The sequence below is a fragment of the Varroa jacobsoni genome, unplaced genomic scaffold (genome assembly GCF_002532875.2).
Source record: "Varroa jacobsoni isolate VJ856 unplaced genomic scaffold, vjacob_1.0 scaffold_485, whole genome shotgun sequence".
NCBI lineage: Eukaryota > Metazoa > Arthropoda > Arachnida > Mesostigmata > Varroidae > Varroa > Varroa jacobsoni.
The window spans coordinates 69421-89522 of record NW_019213387.1 but is presented as its reverse complement, the minus strand read 5'-3'; the positions used below and the strand labels follow the sequence as shown (position 1 = coordinate 89522).

General features: G+C 43.1%; 1 protein-coding gene across 1 annotated transcript in view; it reads left to right on the top strand.

Annotated features, from left to right (window-relative positions):
- LOC111260858 (cell adhesion molecule Dscam1) overlaps positions 1-20102 on the top strand; it is a 133841-nt gene that overhangs the window by 62287 nt on the left and 51452 nt on the right. Inside the window, 1 exon segment of the mRNA XM_086968484.1 lies at positions 19326-19471. Within this exon segment, the coding sequence (XP_086824610.1) occupies positions 19326-19471 (146 nt within the window).

The following is a 20102-nucleotide window of genomic DNA, read 5'->3' as shown; positions in this document are numbered from 1 at the left end:
ATCACTGAACCATCCTGGCCGTTTTGAACTGCAGCGCTTTTGTTTCCTGTCTTTCTTCCTGTCGCGTGCGTTCTCCTTGTGATCCCCAGGTGGTGGAATTCCAAGTTGATCTTCATGCGACGCGCGAGATGGTATGCCGTGCAATCGACTTTTTTCCCGTTTTTGCACCCTCTTCTCCGCTTTCGGCCCATATAATAGACAAAGGCATGTGATTATCGATAGTTCGGTAGCCACGGGCAGCGCCTTTTCTGCCATCGATGCTTCCGCTTGTAGTTCTCTTATCGGTGCTACTTGTTCTCCGTTTTCCTTTTCTTCTGCGAGAATGGTCTGCATGTCTCTGGCATGTGCGCTCGAAAACGGAGGTTAGCTGCGTGGCGCTGCACTGTTGTGCCGTAGAAGGCACTCGAGGGGTTGTTTTACGATTATATCCTCTCGACTCATGCAGTGACCTCTTTTGATGAATACTAAAGCCTGATGCTACTGATTCTGCTGCCGGGTTATATCCGACCGGCGCAGCTCCCTTGTCGGCTAACAGTCGAGTCGTGGAATCTGCCGAATAACTGAAGGATGTCATCTCCCGTTATGCATCAGAGAGCTTCAGTTCTTGTGTCGGTGCAATTCGTGGATAAATGATTTTGAAGATGGTAATCAACATTGGAATTTTAAAAGGCCGTCGGCTCACACCGAGCCTCGTTTCACTCTTTCTACTTTCGAAAAAGCAGGTCTAACATTATCTAGAACCACGCACTCTATCGGCGATAATCTGCTACCAGCGTAGCACCAACATATGCCGATCTTATGTGTGTCCACATCCCTTGGCTCTTATTCCAGAGCTTTCGTTGCGGCCTTTTTATTCGCCTTAGGTCGACGGAAAGGACCCTAACCTCAACCTAGGCGGAGTTGTCGTTGACAGTTCAGCTTAGTAGAAAGCGAGTAGCTTCGCAGGCTGCGGTACGGTCGCACTACTTCTCTTGCCGTTACAGTGCGGAATGTTTCAGTAACTTGAATAGATGCTCAGGTAAATGTATCTACATTCCATACCTTACTGCCTGTTTCCCGAGGCTTCCACATTATATTATTTCTTATCAACAAGCCTGATTTCCTCCACTTTCCGCTTCCGGATATGAAGGAGAGATGTTCGTTCTAAGTCCATTTTTGTCCCCTCAGTACATAGAAGAACGCATTCCTTAGTATAAGCAGAACTTTCTGAGAATGAACTCGTAACATCACCATAGCTGTTCAGCAAAGTCAGACATAAGCCTTAACAGAAATAGTCATAACGCAGGCAATGCATCCGGTGAATTCACCTATAGTGCGATCGCGGACTGGGGGGTAGAAATATGTTCACAAAGCCAATGTCAAGATCCTGCACAACGTTGTTCGATACATGAATATCGTCATACATTTATTTATTAGCCGACGCCAGACACAGAAGCCGGAATGTATCTGATAAATATGCGAACTGCTTAAGCGCCTTGGCCTGTTTATCTTCCAAGCAATACGCAAGCATAGTAGAAGGCCAGAAAACTGGGCGTTGTGAGCCGATTATCGAGGCAGGCTATTTCAAAGAAAGGATGCGAACAACAGAACAGGCAATCGTTTCAGTATAGTGCCGATTTTACTTCTTTCTACCTGCACCTCTTAGGCCTAGAAAAGATTGGCCAGTCATCTAGTCACGTTCAAATCGAAACGTATGGGCTTTCCGCTTGCTCTTCAAGTCTTTCCCATATATTTCTAAATAAAGCAAACTCTAACTTGAGCATTCATATTTCCATTGGTAATCGCACTGCTTTCTCTCGCCGTGTGCCGAAAGCGAATTCGAATACGCGGTAGTCTCGCTTTTAGCGGTTCACCCGATGCCTGGATTGTGGGCTCGTTCGCCCACTTACTTAAGTTTGATCCTTAACTCACGCACATCATCGGCAATCGTGCACCGAAAAAGGGAGTACGGAATGGAGGGAACTTAGTGGGAAATGGCAGAAAAGGATGGCATGGAAGCCCAACGCGTTGCCAGGCTGCTGTCTGACTGCCTGTTTTGCTAGATGGCTGACGGGGGAGTTAGTCACGCGAGAACAGGAAAAAGCTTCAGTACGAGCTAGCACCGCCGCTCCAGCCTTCCTTCTCTCGCGGGAATACGAAGATGATGACGACGATCTTTATGGCGGCAACGGTACTGACGATGGCTGCCGGTTAGGAAATGCGTTTGGAGTAGATCATGATTGGGTCGGATAAGCTCTGTGACAGCGCACGTCATGTCAAGATGTTTCCCTTTGCGAACCGGGAGCAGCGAAGTCTAGTCGCGGCTATGGGATCAGCGAGGCTGGCAGATCCAGTACGACGAACAAGGAAGTCGGCGCAGAGGCTCGCAAATGGATAGTGCAGATTAAAAAGGATAACAGTCCGGACCAGTAGTAGTAGCAAGACTCATGTTATACCGCATAAGAAGCGGGGCGCTGCCTCCCCTCTCTCTCTCTCTCTCTCTCCCGGGGCACGGCTGGGAGACGAAAAACGTGCTTTTCTTCCATCTTTCCTTTGGACTCTTGCACTGAGTCACTCTCCGATGTGGATATCCGTTCCGGCGGTAGCAGTTCTGCCACTGCCATTATAGCCACTAACGTCACTGCACGTCGGTTCGTTGGTCTATTCACCAGTTTGTCCAGGTTTGTCAGTCCGCCGCTACCGGCCGCCCCTCGCTAACTGCTAGCTATAGCTCTGAATATTCAGCATTATCTTCAAACGACGTCAACTCATCCTAGTCACACAGTTCAGACATACTCACGGCCACGTGAGTATTCTCACCAGGCCGTGCTCCTTACGTAGCATCCCATCTCGACTGTTTCATCCGCCTCGCGCAAAAGGACTTTTCGTCGTAGACAGCTACGGAGGCAGTGGTGTGTGTTAGGCTACGCCAAGCTGACTCGGTCAAAAGTTACGAAACGGGTTTAGTCTAATGGGCCTCATCGCTAGAGCAGGCCGAGTGCAGAAGCTGCCTGACCCAAGTCGTATAAAGCTTTACTGATATAACTTCTTTTTGCCCACGTAGACTATTTCGACTAGGAGCGCATAAACCATTAGATTGACGGACGAAGGTATGGCAGATGGCAAGAATAAGTGCAACGCTTTTAGGACCAGTTGTGTCACTTCCGCATGAAGAACTTTAAATGTATGTACATTTAGCTCCACAAATAGCTTCTCCAACCATTTACCTGTATTCAGGCTTGTCGGCGTAACGATAATACCAGTCTAAAAAAACGTTCCTTTGATTAATACAACATTTCACCAGTAACAGTCCAACAACAAACGCACATCTGGCTAACGGTTTTACTCGGAATGGCTTACGATCATTAACACAGTTGCAATTTATCATTAAAGGATTTTCTTTGGTTGCTTTACTACGTCCTTAGATAAATCGCTTCTATTGGGTTGCAGCTGAATAATGATTATAGCCCGGTCGAGTTTCTAAAAGGAAACTGAAACGATGCCGCAATGAGAATATTATTAACTCTATCATTTATTGGCCCCACTGTGTCTCCTACAGTTCGTTGTCACGCAAAGACTCAGAGGGCCGGATTCGACTGCTTGACAAGGGGAGGCGGTCTTATTTTAATTGTCGATTCTTTTTCTCTTCGTTTCCGTGCGCGGTTGCATTCGTCAAAGAATGGAAGCCACTGTAGAGATCGAATCTCATGTCGTACCATTGTATACCATGGACAAATGTGTGCTACAGGGACAGACAGCTACATCTGGCATAATGGCGGCCGCTGTTCAACTGGCACCTTCGTTGTTTGTTGAAACGCTATTGCAACGTATAACCATAGGCCGTGGTCTTTTCTGCAGTGCGTCTAGTCGGCATGGGCTTCAATGTAAAACACAAAGATTTCTCCGAGGCCAGAATTGGCCAGTCCACAAGCGAGACACAATATCACGTTCATCGGCCCCGTAAAGCCGAGATCATACTCACCCGAAGTAAGGTCCAGCAGTCGCAATCGAAATCGGTATTCCAACAATAGTCGTTTTGAGATGACGGGCACATAGATGCTTAATTACGACGGCCCTTCGAACAGCCAGCAAGAAGACACCGTTTGCATAACCGGAACTTTGCCGAAATCTATTCGTACGTAGAGTTGCTGTGTTTCCTTATCGCCAAGATGTTGGGCCAAAAACCAAATAAAGGTAAATGCGGTATCCGATCAGGCGTTACGTTCTATCTGAGATCTGAAGGCAGTGCACGCTATCATTCTGCCATTGCTTCACAGTGAACGAATGGGTCGTATAGTGCTAGGTACGTATCGCTGCCGTTGTTAAAAAGAGTGAGCAATTTCCTGAGTCAAGAATATACGTTAGTGACAGTAAACATAGAAGATCATCATTTTCACCGATTAGAGACTGTTTTCATTTGGTTATTGGCGAAAAATTTGCTTATTCTTCAAAACGTTAACACCAAATAGTCGATCAATTTTTAGTTATAAAAAATAATGTATCTAAACAAATTTTATTAAAAAAATTACTATTATGGTGGGTAGTTAACCTGCAAAGCTGGCGACAAGAAAATAGAGCTCTGTCTGTTGGCGTGCATTAATATGCATCCAATTACAAATGCATGCGGCAAGCAAAAAGAAACATAGAGCCTCTGGTAAAAATACACCTCGCAAATGGAGGAAAAAGAAACCGTGAAAACTGAAGTGGACAATCAATCAGTGAGCTCCATGATACGAACAATCGGAACCGATGCGCGTGTAAGTATCCGATTTCGACCAAGAGAAACTTTGGATGCAGCTGAGACATTTCAATCGCACAGATCAGGCGACATCAAAAGAACGACACGAAGTGCTCAACCAGGTGACCGAAAAAACGCACCGTTGATGTTGAAGTTTCAGAGCGCGATCATTGCGTTTGCGCGTCATTCCAGTAATACGGTGACAACTGGGCACGCTAACTTACGCCGATACGATCGGTTAGAAGAAGTACACCCCGTTCCGTCTACTCGAAGGCGATGGAGGCAATAAAAAAATAGAGCGAAATACACATCAGATGCGCTGGAATCTCGCTATGGAAAACGTCAGTGACGTTAGCTACGACGAGACTGGACTTTGGATATCTATGAAAACTCGCCAACACGACATTAAAAGGGATTTCGCGCGATTGCTTGATTTTTTTTTTCATCTTCGAACTATTTTGCTGGAAAACTAGTTATCTTTTTATTAAATACCTATGGTAAGCCATGAAGCTGGCTTGGTAAGCGAAATTTCGGTGAACTCTACTTAACTAATTACATCTAATAGAATATCTATGACTGTATAGACATCTAAAGGATGTGCGCTATAGAGTCATACCTTCAACTGCCACTTTGTTATTTTTTCGCTTAGTATCTATTCGCTTAGGCGAACTGCAATACGCTGTGACAGCACCATCCAGTATCATTAATGTTCATCGGTCCGCCTTCGCAGCACTTCAATAGCGTTCGCCTGCCGTCATTGTGAGCAGAGGTTCACTTATTTAACTGAGGTAAAGGACAGACAAGCGACATACGCGCCGGCAAAGCGGCCAGCTACATAACAGCTATATACGAAAGGTAATTCAGTGACTGGACAGTTCTAGGGAGTCAACTATTCCTAGCGATAGGCCGGCAGTCATTGGTTCCAGCTGGTCCTTCGACGCTGTTATGTTCTGTCCTACCAACCAAGTCAAATCCACCTAGCTCGGTTAAGTTCTTCCCGAAAGCGGCTCCCAGTCGATCTACCTCATCCTGTCATTCGCTCTCTATTCGACCAGCCGATAACCCAACTCTAAAAAAAACCTAGTCGAAATTAAATTGGAGAAGAATTAATTTATCCGCTTCGATTGTCGCCTCCGTCGCGATCGCCACCGCCATGGGCCGGCCACTGAAGCTGGTCTAGCCTGCCACTACCGTTTTTAGTAACCCTAAAGCCCGCGGCAGTCGCTTCTGGTGATGCTGTTTCACAGATACACGAACGGACAAAACTGATGGAAAGTCGGCGTGTTTGGTGGGTTGAAGAGACTGAGGTGGGCTGATGTGCGGGGAGCCGTTGAGGATAAACGAGGAACCCATTCGGAGGCCGTTTGGGAAAAGAGAAAGACACGGACGCGGGGATCCTTAGACAGTGCCTTTTTCCCTCTTTAGTCTATCTATGCTTCTATAGACAGCGCAGCACTGGACGGCTAACCGACTCGTAATCTTTCAGGCCAGCTAAGTAAAATGAAGGTAGTATTTTTGCCAGTTTCCATGGTAGACATGGTTTGATCTCAAAGTGATTAGCATCATGAGTTATATCTCTGTGGCATGAAAAACAACCAAAATATTATTCAAAGCCATGAAATTCAACAGCATATTCAGTATTGAGATATATAAATATTTTTCCTGTAATTTTCGTCCAAGTTTATATTAACCAGGTAAAGTATCTACATTTTTAGACGCAACAATGCATTTCTTCTATGCTCTACTTTTGTGAGCAATATAGTTAACTTTGTGTGGGCAGATTTTGAAAATTAACAAAACGTCTTACTTAAGTTTAGGAACTGCCTCAACTGAACATCTCCAATCCCATCTGTCTCGGCTCTAAAGTAAATCGTGAGCTGGCCATGAATGATGGACAGACCGAATTCTTTTTTGCTTTCCCTGAATGGAGTCCTTACAGAGTGTGCTAGGTAAATCACCTGTTTAGAAAAATTGTAGCAAACGCTTACATATTTTGAAGTGAGCTTCCGCATTTTAGGACTAATGATAAATGTTTGCAACAGAAACTCCCAAGTTTAGCAGAATCTTCGCTCTTTTGCTCCTAGCTTAATTTACTCGCACGTTTTATTCCAGTAGTTAGGAGGAAGCGCGAAAGCCTTATGGGTCCAAGTAAGCGCTGAACGGAGGACCTTTTGGGATACAGATAATCGAAGTTCCATTGCATCGTTCGTTTATAGAAAAATATATAAACATATATATAATCTATAAATTCCATAAAATATATTTCGGTACTCAGTGTTTTTTAGCAATTTAACGGTCTGTTTGGTATTTACATTAAAAACGCGTATGTGATTTGGGAAATGCCTATTGCACTATTGAATGCCCCTTTGAAATCGAAAATTAGGTTCTAAATTCGAATATGGAATTTTAAGAACGGTATTACGACAAATCACTGTGCCTCTGACGTTTTTAAGAAAAAGTATTTTGAACAAACTTACATAAATTCGTCAACGGACAGATTTGAGGTCGGAAACTTGTAGGACCGCTGCGTTCAGAATCCTGAAGGCCAACAAAAAAGGTCTTTGACGCGCCGCTGCTCATTTGGCAATCTGGCTCGCTACTGTCGTCCTTTTTGTTGGGACCAGTTCAGCCTCCATCAGGGAGCATCGAATGATCCAGTCTGATACAGCCAAAAGGGATTAGCGAAAAAATAGCGTATCGAGTCTGCCCACGACAGGTTTTGACGAAGTCATTTAACATGGAAGTCAGATTTCCCCTACACAGTGGATTAAACGACAAACAAAAATGCGGGACTCACTTCAATTCTGCTGGCCTTTTCATTTACGTATGTAGGTACGAACAGGCTCGCTGTTTTGTAACAAATTACTTACTTAGAATTACTTAAAAAGGATATGAGTTTACTGATAGAATTAGTTTAAGTCGAGCAAGAAAACGGGGTGAACAAAGGCTTTCTTAAAACGTCGTCTCTTAAAACAGATACATATTTTAGCCTCGAATATATACGCGCCGTGATATGTGTCTGGCATTATTTTGGAGCCGAAGTGATTGTCGAGTTGAATTTCGCGCCACAGAGGCACGAAACGGTCCAGCCAGAACTGCAGCAGCTTTCCAGCGAAGGCTTCCTTTGTACCGTTGCTTCTCCCCTACCCATCTCCAATTTTACTCAGTCCTCTGCACCGCTCCCGGTTTGGGATTTTCTTCGAGTCAATACGACAGTTGTACCGCCCTTACAGTTAGAAAAAACCAATCCCCATCAAGCTTGTTGCGTTTACTGGGCCGAAAAAATACCTCCATTTGCGGGATTGGCTGAAACGGAGTGTGAACGACAGCGAAGGTGGCTAACCGAAAGCTAGTGGTTATGTACTACAAGAGCAGTAACAGCGCGTTCTGTTGTCTGCGAGCAACTTTCGGCCATATATGTGTATACGAACAGATATATGTGTATATATGTCGCTTGGGAGAAAAGCGTAGATAAAAAAATGACAGCTATAATGGATTTGATCTAAACCCACCATATATCGTCACTATATCAGATGGTTTGCCAATTGAGAGTAATACTTTCATTTGGTTTGTGGACAGTGCGGGATGCATTATTAGATACCCGGTATACATGAGCCAAGCGATATTCGAAGCAGAACAGTTGATCTACCAACCTATATATTTGTGGGTCCTCTACAAATGTACTTGTATAATCTATTTCTACCTAAAATGATCAACTGTATTTATTAAATCTATCGTTCACCTAAGATTCATATGTTCCTCTACTAGGCGCTCGGATCATGAACGAGCAGATTAAATTTAGTCGCTTAAATGACACCGTATTATATGTAGCATACCTATATCGTGAGCGGAGTCCTAATGCGGAATTCGTATAGTTCATGCGCACTGTATTTGTCGACCATATATGAAGCCCATCGTTAGTCCAGCTCCTTAGCCCAGCTGCATCGTATGATGTAATTAACGATGAGTTCGTATCAACTCAACGCTTGACAAATCTTCTCAGACGGCTTTCCGCGACGTGTTCCTCTTCCAATATTACTCTGTTTGCTCATAGATATTAGAGTCTAGCGATATACTGTTAAGTATATTAATCGCATTAAGTATTGAACTGAGCGGATCCGAAACGTGCTTGGAACCACATATGTTCCTCTTGGATAAAATAAATCATTGCCGTTTAGCCTGTCTGGGTAGACAGCAATGATTTATTCGCAGTTTGGGGTTTGTTGAGGATAGTCCCGTTGTGCTTCATTAAGGTCCATTTGATGCGGATACAGCCACCATCACCCCCGTCTCAGAACCGCCACTGCAACTGCAGCGACAGTCAGTGTAGCCTGTGCCTTAAATCTCGTGAACCTTATCTAAGGATCTTGATGAGGTTGGTTGGCTGGTTGCTCTAGAGAAGGCCTTGTTGAAGTTCCAGACAAATTTCCGCTATTTTTTTGTCCTATTCACTCCGAGATTTATGCTCATATTCCTGTTTTTTTCTTTTCTCTCCCTCCTTGAAAAACTGGGTACGATATGAAATAGGAGCCACATTGTCACCCACATGCATCCTTCCGTTATAAAGCATCGACGAACGTTGAACGACGGGGTGGCCTACAGGCACTGCTGTCCAGGGGCGGTCTTCTTAAAATCGCTCACGCGCTTACATTTGCGTCCTGCCAGCTCGTCCACATAGTACAGACACATATAAATGCAAGATTCTTGGCAAATGTTGAAAAAAGAAGCCTAACAGCGTTGCAATTGCTTTGCCCTCGCCCTCTGAGGATATTCGCTAGATCGCTTTTGCTAATCCTTTTATTGCTGCAGAGCTTTCTTTTCATTCTTCCCCTTAGCCACACTTCCCTTCCTCTTTGTGTAGTTATGTTTATTTAAGAAAGCGTTTTCGACGCTGCCTTTAAACGGACAGATCGAGGGAATCCAAAAATTGGAGTTTCACGCATTCGGTGTTTGTGTAGGCATCACAGCTTTTTAGGTATTGATGCGGCATTTACGGCGCCTGCGGCCGCTTTCTTTTTTGAAGTGTTATCTCCTCGTTACAGTGGAAGGGCGCAGGGCTGAACCACACTTGAACACAGGGCTAAGGAAGGGCTTCCTAATGTCGTCAGGTATTCTAAGGCAAAAAACGTCCTGACGACAATACGAGAGGAAGACTTGCTGCTTCTTGCCTCTACGCCGTTCGCCACTAGGGTCCCTGCTTTGGCCTTCTTCTCCTCGTCGCGTATTTCATCAATTTCCAGGTCCATTGACTATCATCCATTACGAACCATATGCTGCTGCTGGTTGGTTTTGCATGGGGACAGAGACTGGCAGACGGCGGCTGCTTAACGCGCTCTTCAACGATGGCGTACGAGCCAATGCAAAACGGGCGACGAGAACTATTGTATTATGTTCCAATGAATAGTTACTTAATTAGTTTGTGGGGTGTAATCATCTGCACTGCTGTCGGCGCACAATATGCGAGTTTTAAGCTGGAGAAGGTTTAGTGGGAGTCATCTTTCCCTGAAGCCATTTTGATCAGATAAGGTCAATACTGTAGATTTGTGTACAAAATATGTACCGCGTATATAATTGCAAAGGCAGTCATTGATAAAAGTGGCCTGGGATTGAAAAGAAGAAGCATAATCCAATTAGAATCTTGCTATAGCGGAAAAGTTATGGTATATAGTATGGTAGGTTATAGTTATTTGGCTAGTATAGTTAAAAAGTTTCAACAGTGATAATAATTTGCAATTAGCTTAAGAATTGTAGTGACAAATACGCTAGATGGCAGTTATGGTGTTTAAGGCACCTTCTTATATACTTCTGTCAAAAGTACAATAAACATCATACTAAGTAAGCAAAAAGTGAATAAAATTAGAATCTTTATACATATTGAAGATCAAACTAAAGCGATAGTGAAGAGGGAAATCAGAGTGTGGAAAATCTGATTCTCTTTGTGAGGACAGTTTCTCACCTCAGAGAAACCCTTGCTGCTCAAAAGAAGGCGGACGCTTTTTGCGGTCGCGCATTACTGTGTCTATACCGTTGTCATGCCAACATGAACTCATAAGCGCTTATCTATGCAGAACTGGGAACCCTAAACGCCTACGGGACCTTTGAATACTGATAAAACGACAACCTTGATAAGCGGCTGGAATCGTTAATCAGGGCAGGTTATTTCAGCAACCAGCAACCCTGTAATAATAAAGAAAGTCTTTAAATAAACTAAAGGTCAAATATTAGGGACAAACAGATGGCATATAGCAACAAAGAAAGCCACTGGGATATGCAATCAAACCACCAAGTGAATATGTATCGTGGCTGTTGCAATGGAAATATCGCTATTTGATATACTTATCGAACATCCCTTTGCATTTAGTGCAAAGTCATATTCGTTTTATAAATACAATTTTCACCTAGAGAAAGCAAAATGATGAATTCTGAAGTTTAAAAAAATCTAGGATTTAGCATAGGAGTTGTTTTACAGCTAGGGCAAGCACCATGCACAAGGTATCTTTATTGTGGCTGGAGTCAAATGAAACTCTAAGGTACTGCTGAGGGCTAGCTAGTGGGTAACACGTGCGCCGTAATGGGCGACTAATCGTCACCCTCAAGGGAGCCATGAAAGCTACAAGCCGAGACATCGAGTGCTATACATATTTATCCACAACGCATCTGCAAACAATCTCTGTGGTATATTGTCCATGAAGGCTGCAATTCTCAGTGGCAATTTGCTTCCTCGGTCGCGTGTCTTTTTTCTTAAATTAGATTTATTTTCAAGGAAAAGTACTAACAGAAGTTGAGTTCTTACAGTAGAGGTACTCATGAGACCCAAAATAGATTGTCTTTAAATCAAGCCTGCTTACCTCGTTCGAAATTTAGTTGCAGATATGTCTAAGGACCACGTCTGATGGTAGTTGCCAACCTTCCAAATCCGGTCGGCTTGAGAATAAGCCACACTGATAAAACCAGATGAAGTACAAGTTTGTTTCGAGGCGTATTAAATCCCATGTAATATCTTAATTAACAGTTAAACCATGATATGGATAAATTCAGTCTCCGTTTGAGCTAAGGTAAATTCCGCAACAGCAAACGTGCGATTGAGCATATTTGGCTGACCCAGTCTCGAGGACAGTCATTAAGTGCTGCATATCTTGTCTGCCCACGCCCACGTTCCTTTTCTTGTTTTTTACGCTGACTTTTATTGTAGCTCGGATGGGTACTTTTCAGCGGCGTTGTATTTTCAGTATCGATCATTGGCGTAGCGGACTCTATATAATTTTATGTTCTGTTGGAGTACTTAACTTTAGAGCAAAATAAATCCAGTTGAGAGTACGCCTTCTTGAATGAGTTTAGTTGGCAGGCCGACTATTGCATAAAGTGGTTATATGTTGGTTACCGCATATACCTTTGTACATGCATAGATGTAGCTATATAGAGAGTTTTTGGTTATTGGATGTCTCAAAGATTTCTTCGCTAGTACGTCCATCTCATACCTTCCCGTCGACGTAGATTTACCTGCGCTGAAAGAACTCGGTGGCTATAGCCTCAAGGAGTCTGTAAACGATGAGACATTTTCTCTGCTGAAGTTTTCTTCTTACTGTCACTTGGAACCTATTGTGTTATTGTTACTAGTGCTGTTGTTGCGATGTGGGCTCACGGTTAGGACGTCGAGCACGGTGCGTTTCGGTAGGCCTGTATTTTAAATGGCGCCTTCTTCCTGCGCTTCTGTCTCTTTTGTCCCTTAGGCCATTCCCCCAAATGTAGCTAACTTCGTAGACCAAGTTCTCTTTCAATCGGCACCGCGCTGCTTCCTTTCCAATTTCGACGTTGGCGGGCGGGGAGCTCATTTTAAAGCTATTGAACTTCGCATCGTCTGCTCTCGTTTCGCATCGCCTGTCTGAAGTCGTGATAGTGTGAACTCGTAAGGTTGTGTTGTACTCTTGAACAAGAGAGTGGGGCAAGATTGATGAATGATTGTGAACTAAAGCTGGGATTTTACTTTCCTGCAGCAGCAGTGATAGATAATACGTTGAGGTGATACGACAATACTAAGGAGAAAGCTTGATGCTTACAGTTTTTTGGAACGTTCAGCGGTCCAAAATAACTATTCGAGTTAGAGCGCAGGCTTGTTCCTTGCCTGCTGCATCTGCTACCGCTGCTTGTAATACGCCAGCTGACACCTCACAACCTAGTCAAAGCGTGATAGAAAAATGGTGAGACGACGTTTCAAGCTCAGATCAGTATAAGGAAGAAGAAACCGTCAAAGACGACTTCACGAGGGCCTACATACTCGTTGCCTTCTTCTCAACCAGATTTGATCAGAAGCGACGGGATTAAATGCATGGAACTCTGACCTAGACGATCAGCATAATTTTCGCTATTGCCATTTGAAACGGAGGCTATTTTCAAAGTAGTTACTTTTTTTTTATATTTTTTGCTTTTTTCTTGTATTATATTATATCTTGCATTCTCAGTACTTCCTAATCTGAATAAATTACTCAAACATTACTTCATATGGCGTAGTGGAAATACTTTAAGCGGCGTTCCTTTGAAATAGACGATATATTTTTTGTGTGCATCTATATCTAACTAAACATATAAAACATTATAACATTCTTCTTGTTAGTACAGTGCGTTGTCTAGAATTGAATTGGGCAGAGGTTATTGCATATGAGGAGCATCATCTCAGCGAAAATCGTGAGTCACAAAAGGCTGCTCCCAGGAAGGTGTGTTTTCTTCTTAAGATGCGTGGCTTAGTGCTTTCTAGGCAAGGCCCGCCTGTTGGACCTTAGCGTGGACACTATAACGAGGTCTGTTAGTTAGCTGTGCAGCAGAAGTAGTGGTGATAGCACGTATTCCATGTTATGGAGCGTAGCACAGCCACGTAACGCCACGGGTGGTAGGGGCTGCGTACAGCACATGCTAAACTGGGTCTTGAGACGCACCGAAAGTGTTTGTGGGCTCGTAAGAAGCGGAACAGCTAATTAAATTCCTTCCCCTCTTTCGATAGGGCAGACCAGTCAAGTTCTCGTTCCTTGTCTACGTTGGGCCAGCAAAGGAGAACAGAAAAGAGCAACGGTCCACGGCACGGGAAGGAGCAGGCCTTTGGTGGAGGCGCGGCTGTGCCTCACGCGGTAGTGGTGGGGCAGAAAGAGACACGCGGGAAAGAAACCGGCCGACGAGCCGGACGTAGACTTACTAAGGAGAAACTTAAGACCGACTGCTAACTGAATCTCGTTTCTTCTTATTCCTGATTTCCACCTATTTCTAGCTAACCTAGTCAAGAGCTGCGATGCACCTTGATAAACCACGTAACTGTGACAGCCCGTTTGAGCTGGGGAAGTTGAACATTTACTATAAGACGCTCCTTGTCTATGTTTAGTAGCATCTTCTTTCTACGAACTAGACCTATGTAGAACGTGGGGCAAAGGCGGAAAGCCACGAAATATATGTTGGTAGAATAACTCTATTTCAATTTGGCGTAGTACTAAAGATATTACCCTGCTTCAAAGGTGCCCATTAACATTGAGCAAGGCACTCAAGATCAAAGCCAATGGGGAAGCGTACATTATCGATAACGGAGAGTTCATAGACTAAATATGATAAAAGGATTAGAAATTAATATGTAATAATTTAAGTAAAAACAGGAAACCATTTTTATGGTAAAAGACGATTCTTATCAAAATGCTGGACTATACAAATTCACCTTTAGAGTCCTAACTACGTAATTTGTTTCTCGATCAATTCAACTGTTGTGAGGCACAAATTGTTGAACTCTAGTTGGGTATCGGTAGTAGCGAAATGCGCCGGTGGTTATGCAATTTCATCTAAGCTATGAGCCCTTGAAGTCTAAAATCCCAACAGTAAAGCAGTGCTCAAGAGATATAAACGAGATAAGACCTAGTTCGCTTGTTAAAATAGATTTTGCCATCTTCTAACAGACTTTTTCGGCAGCAAACTAATTTCATTAAAATTAAGCTTGAAAATATTATAAATAACCTCTACTGGAAGGCAGTACTCCATTGCGTGACAACTAACAGTATAAATGGTCCCCATTGGGGTGCGACCATTGGTTTAGTTTGGGTAAAAATCCGCTTCAACTCTTTTTGGAAAAGAGTGAAACTTTCAGTTCCTTAGAAAATGTTCAGCTCATCGTTTTCGCCAGTATGGAAGCCATATGGTGATTCGCAGTTATCTGAAATTGAATAGTTGGAATAAAAATATACAACTGAATGCTAAAAATAAATTTAGACAACAGGGGAGCTTGGAATATTCATATAATATGTTTCCAGACTAGTTACTAAGTTTGACTGGAAATCAACAAAAACTACGTGTAGTAAAAGTTATATTAATTTTGCAACAGAAAATAGAATAATCCAAGTTTAGTATGGGCATCGCGTTATACCAATCACCCCGTTTATATTTTTCCATGTGTATGGAGGTAAATGTATTTGACCGTATACAATATGGTTCACGCCGTTCTTATTTTTCGGATTTGTTCTTAAATACGGATAACAGATATCATTAGCGGCCTCATACGTTTTTTCTATATGGAGAACTATGGAGAATGCATAGTGCAGTTGGGACAACCAAGACCTATAGGATGGCATGCTGTCCGCCCCCATATCCCCCCGTAGCCATCATTCTCCTACAGTTTCCTACAATGACTTGTGTGCCACTGGCATCAGGTCACTCGTGTTGCATGGCGACCTTTCAAGATAGCTAAAAGACAGCTTGTACATGATCGCCACGTCGCTGAGAGACTTGCTTCAGGCTACACGATTTAATAAAGTGAGTCGTTCCGATGCTATCGGTTTTTTTTCGCTTCCTCAGCTCATGTATGCCCCGAGGCTTGAGAGCAGTGCTTCTGGGTTTTTTTGCTCTCAGATGAAACATAAATACACTTGAGCAGTTGCCGTTCGCATTAAAAGACTACTTACTAAGTAAGTAGGTAGTTAACATGTTTAGCGCACTGACACTCTATTTTTCGACCACTAGCCCCTTATCACTTAATCTGAATATGGGCTTTAAGGTTTAAAAATATGGGACGAAATAAGGTAATATGCTATATACATACGACATGTGCTCTTTATCATTGCTCGTTATCTTGATCAGTTCTCTTCATTGTCAGAAACACATATTTTTTCCTTTTTATATTAGACATACTGATTACATATATATCTATATAAGACTACTCGATATTCAGTGTCAAAAGGATGTTTGCCTCAACGATATCTGTTACGATATGGAAACTGTTTACAAAACTATTTTGGCAGAAATCTGCAGAAGTTTCCGATGATTGTTTTAATATTTAAATGAAGATTTTTTACTTTCATTCCTCGTTCTCATCTATTTCTATAAATTATTCGTGACTATAGTGTAGTATACAGTTACACGAACTTCGTAAATCAGTTGATATACCTCACAGCGGACATCTAACGGCACCTAAGTGATTCGGTTGGTGTTTGTATTATGCAGATGGGTTATTGGAGTCGCCTTAGTCAAAGTGTTATCTAGGACTCCTACTGCTAATATGATTAAACACGTAAGCTGGACGGTTTTTGGAAATTGTTATTACTCGATGTTATTATTTTTGTCGTTGTCCCTACTACGATTTGTGTACCGCTAGCAGAGCCCTGTTTAGCGATGCAGCCCCACTATGGCAATCCTGCTATCCAGTCGGACTTACGTTGTATACAGTAATTTGTTCGAGCGTTTGCTACCTATCTATTCCGTTAAAGGCAATAGCACTAGCAGGAGGCGGAAAAAAGCGACCGCTGGGTTATTGTATATAGCATTTACGTAGTGCAGGCATGCATCAGGTCATTTGTCTACATTGTTTGCTTTTTTTTTTTTTTTACTTCGATTGTAATTTCTTTCGAATACGGAAATTAGCTATTAAGCTTATAGTCCTTCTGATTCTTATTATGCCGCACAGTACACGAAGTACTATCGTCTTAGCCAGCGAGACAGCAAAATTCCTCTGAACGTATACAGGTAGACAACGATATACATGCTAATGCTGAGGGTATTTACACAGGGTGTGCTGATAACAAGGTGAGCTATGGGCAAAACGGTGTCTAATGTAAATGAAAAATCCATCTCTTCGGAACGGGATTCACAATGTTTCAACACTATATGCACAATGCAAATTCGCCTTTTCTTTTCATTTACAGTTCATTCAAAAAGCAACTAGGATCTCTTAGCTGCACTGCTTAAATCGGTTGCTTCGGTTTCGATGAGGCTGGTTGTTGTAGAGCCTACTTCGTTCGCCGCTTCTTATCTACCCGATTTCTATTTGCGTAAATATCGCCGAACTTTTGGACGGTCTGTACTTCAACGCTTAGTTCGCTTCGTCTAAGAATGTTGCAGACACATATTGAGGTTCTATAATGAGAACTGCTTTCTACTAGTGAGCTCTCGCCGCTGAAACACATGGTGGGGACACAGTTGGGATGATACAACAACCGAAAAAAAGAAAACTCAATCGTCAAGCTTGCCAGAAAGTTTCTTCACTCCCAAATCGAAGAGTTGAAATCCCTTTTTTTTCTGTGATGACCAACGTGTGTGTAGGTTGGTGAGGACGCATTTACTTCGCAATGTCAACGTAGATGTTGGTTCCTTTATCGTCCAAACCTTCCGAATTACAATCCAAACTGAGCAGCATCTGACAAGTTCAAAGAGGCACTAGAACAACAACTAATAAACGCTTATGTATGTAGGCGCGAATGCTCGTATTAACAAGGTCGCCGAAAAGGCCCACTAATTAAAAGGGTGTAGATTATAGTTGTATCTAAATATATTGGAATATAGAGCAGTCGCAACGTATAGTTGGCCAAACTAGAACTGTAAGTGTTCACATACCCAATGCCTTGATCCGACCGATGCTTGAATACTTATGAAAAAAGCTCAGAGCTCCATAAACAACGTTTTCTAATGATGATTGAAACCCAGACGATTAGCCATGCCAGCGTACATGGAAGCATATCGTTGTCAATGGGAGGGTGTTAATCTGTGCATTTCTGTGCTATTGGCATTGGTAAAATCTATAGGTATGATTAAAATTACTCCGCGGTAGCTAGCGTTTTTCTGGGAAAGTATATTTCGATGCAGTATTAAATGCACTCCAATCCATTTCGTTCGTTCTCAATATGATTAACCGAAACTCTCGCCGAGCTCTCGTATCGAGAATGGCGATGGCAACTGTAATGACCAGCTAGGCTCAATTCGGCCTGGTGCAGGTCTTCGACGACCAGATGTAGCGCAGAGATGAAGCACGGGAAGGCCTTTCCCGCATGTTCCCTAATTAATAGAGGAAGTTGCAAATTCATTGTTGCATGAACGTTGCGCGTGCCGAGGTAGGCTTTCCGGGGAGTGTTCAGTGTAATGAGAACTACAGACGTTATCACGCTCGCGGAAAACAAGAAAGCGACAAATAGTTTTGTAGCTTTCATTCTAAACAACACATTCCTCCCAGAGCCGTCCATCCTGTCCTGTCGTCTCGTGCACGTAGTCCTTTCAACTGCACGTAAACATAGCACGTCAGCAGCTGTACTACACGGCTACGACCAACACTGCTGAGAGCGCATGCTACCTCGCCGTGCCTTTGACTGCACCAGCGCCTTGCAGAAAACCATGCCGAGCTCCAGAAAATACGATATATATTATCGGACGCAGTAAATTCTGCACGCTGGCCAGCTCCATGGAACGCCAACACTTTTTCCGTAGCAAAGGTTTACAAGTACAAACCGCACAATCAAACTTTTTATTGACGTTGTCCGACACCACAAAAGCTGCGAAAATGAAATGATGTCAGTTAGAGAAACAGAAGAATAAAAGGAAGAATATGTAAAAAGATTGAGGTTGACTCAATATTAAGTAGTAGTTTTACGCAAAATAGCTGTTTTTTCATGTAACTTTTATGTTACTGTCGCTATGATTACGTTTGAGTTATAGTCCAACTAGTATTTGCATTACCATCCAGTAAAAGGCAGATCAAACTCTTGTTCAAGTTGTTGTCCCGGTTACAACAAGCTTCGAATAACAGGGAACAGCGTTACTCAAATTTTAGACGGTCTTTTTTACCGTTGACTTTTCTTCTCCTGCGCTACGAGAAACCGCGAACGTATTTACCTATGGCGACCAACATTCGCTCGACATTCTGATCTCGACAGTCGACACAAGGGAAAAAGTGAACGTTTTGGGAAAATACACGGCTACTCCCAATAGAAGGTTGCATTCAACCTGCACGCCCCAAAATGCCCGTATTACATTAGATTTGTAGCGGGGACGGCAGCCGCAGACGGTGCATTTTTAGGCAAGGGCTGACTGGGTCCTTCTGACGGCTATTTTTACCGGTTAAGACTTTAACTAACCCTCCTGCCATATATATTTAACAACAGTAGTTAAAATGGACTCCAATTTTTTTTCAATATTTTTGTTTTTCGCTAGTAACAAAGGGTTGCTGCTCTTGCGGAAGGTGTTAGCCTATAAACGTTTTCAACCTTAACGAGTAATATGGGATCGTCATGGTATTCACTTGATAGGCAAAAACATTTTTGGAATGAAAATAGAATGTATGTATGTACTAATTTTTCCTTATTTTGTTGCTTGTGAATTGCAGGCAACGACACTCGCCGCGGTCCGCGGTTTAGCCAAGTGCCACCCCCGACTGTGAGTTTCTCGAACTCGTCGGGAGCGACAATCGACTGCACCGCGGAAGGAGACCCCTTGCCCACTATCAGATGGATTACAGAGATCGGAGATCAGGTAAGAGAACAGCGAGCCCGCTCTTCTATCGTTCGTAGGTTCATGGGCAAAGTGCGTTCGAGGCAAGTAGCGCTGAGTTGAGTAAGGCCTAGATTATATATTGAAGGATAGGAGGTTTCAGGACTGGAAAGAAGAAACCATTGTGCCGTATGGCCAACGCGAGCACTTGTAACAAGGGCTGACTGTTATAATGGCCGTATGCTCGTACGCGAGTGGTGATTGCTGCCAACGGCAATGACTATAAGCGCTGTAAAAACGGGCTCGGTATTGGAAAAATGGAATATCAGAGCCGGACACGTAACTTGCCCTTCGTAAGGGCGGCATAAGGCAAAGCGAGAATTAACTTGATCAACGACCAGCCAATGTCGTACAGGAGCGCGGCATGCTTCTGTGAAAAGGGCAGAGGCTAAAATGCTGTACGTTCTACGTAGGAGTACATAAGATTGAAGTATGAAAAGAGGAGAAACGAATTGGTGCGGCAGAAGACGGCTTTAAATAAAGGAGCCTTTTGTCGCAACATTTTCGTATTGCGGCATCATCCTCGGCCCTCCCTTTACGTTAAATGTAGAAACTGATCACTGTGTTGGGGCTGATGCTGCTCTTAGTCAAGTTTACACGAATTATCAAAAAT